This window comes from Acanthisitta chloris, unplaced genomic scaffold (genome assembly GCF_000695815.1).
Source record: "Acanthisitta chloris isolate BGI_N310 unplaced genomic scaffold, ASM69581v1 scaffold7916, whole genome shotgun sequence".
Lineage (NCBI taxonomy): Eukaryota > Metazoa > Chordata > Aves > Passeriformes > Acanthisittidae > Acanthisitta > Acanthisitta chloris.
In genome coordinates, this window is record NW_008678648.1 from 1 (window position 1) to 541 (window position 541).

At 64.9% G+C, this 541-nt stretch overlaps 1 protein-coding gene across 1 annotated transcript; it reads left to right on the plus strand.

The window, feature by feature from the left end:
* Positions 1-90: 90 nt before the first annotated feature.
* On the plus strand, positions 91-457 carry LOC103804359 (serine/threonine-protein kinase pim-1-like; the record flags this gene model as incomplete). The annotated part of the gene is made up of 1 exon (XM_009076970.1): positions 91-457. A coding segment is annotated over one exon (367 nt), but the record flags the coding sequence as incomplete, so codon positions are not given.
* Positions 458-541: the final 84 nt, after the last annotated feature.

Here is a 541-nt window from a genome sequence, read left to right on the forward strand (position 1 = left end):
CACCAGTCAGGCCGGACAAGGGGGCACGGAGCATCCCGGGCAGGGCGCGCCGGAACCCGGTGCACCAGCAACGCCGTCTTCTCCCCACAGTCCAATGGCACCCGTGCGCCCGTGGAGGTGGTGCTCATGGAGAGGGTGGGCTCTGACTGCCCCAGAGTCATCCAGCTCCTGGAATGGCACGAGCTGCGGGACGGCTTCGTGCTCGTGATGGAGCGTCCGGAGCCCTCCCTGGACCTAGCTGAATTCATCCACCCGCACCAGGGTCTGCCTGAGAAGATGGCACGGTGGGTGTTCCGCCAGGTGCTGGAGGCTGTGCAGCACTGCACCCGCTGCGGTGTCCTGCACCGGGACATCAAACCAGATAACATCCTCCTCAACCTGGACAATGGCGACGTCAAGCTCATCGACTTCGGATGCGGCACCTACCTCCAGGACAAGCTCTACACCACCTTTGCAGGTGAGCCCACAGCCGGGGTGATGCCCCAGCCCCAGGCATTGCATGGCCCTGCCTAGTCAGGCCCCAGACATTCCCCCCTTGGCC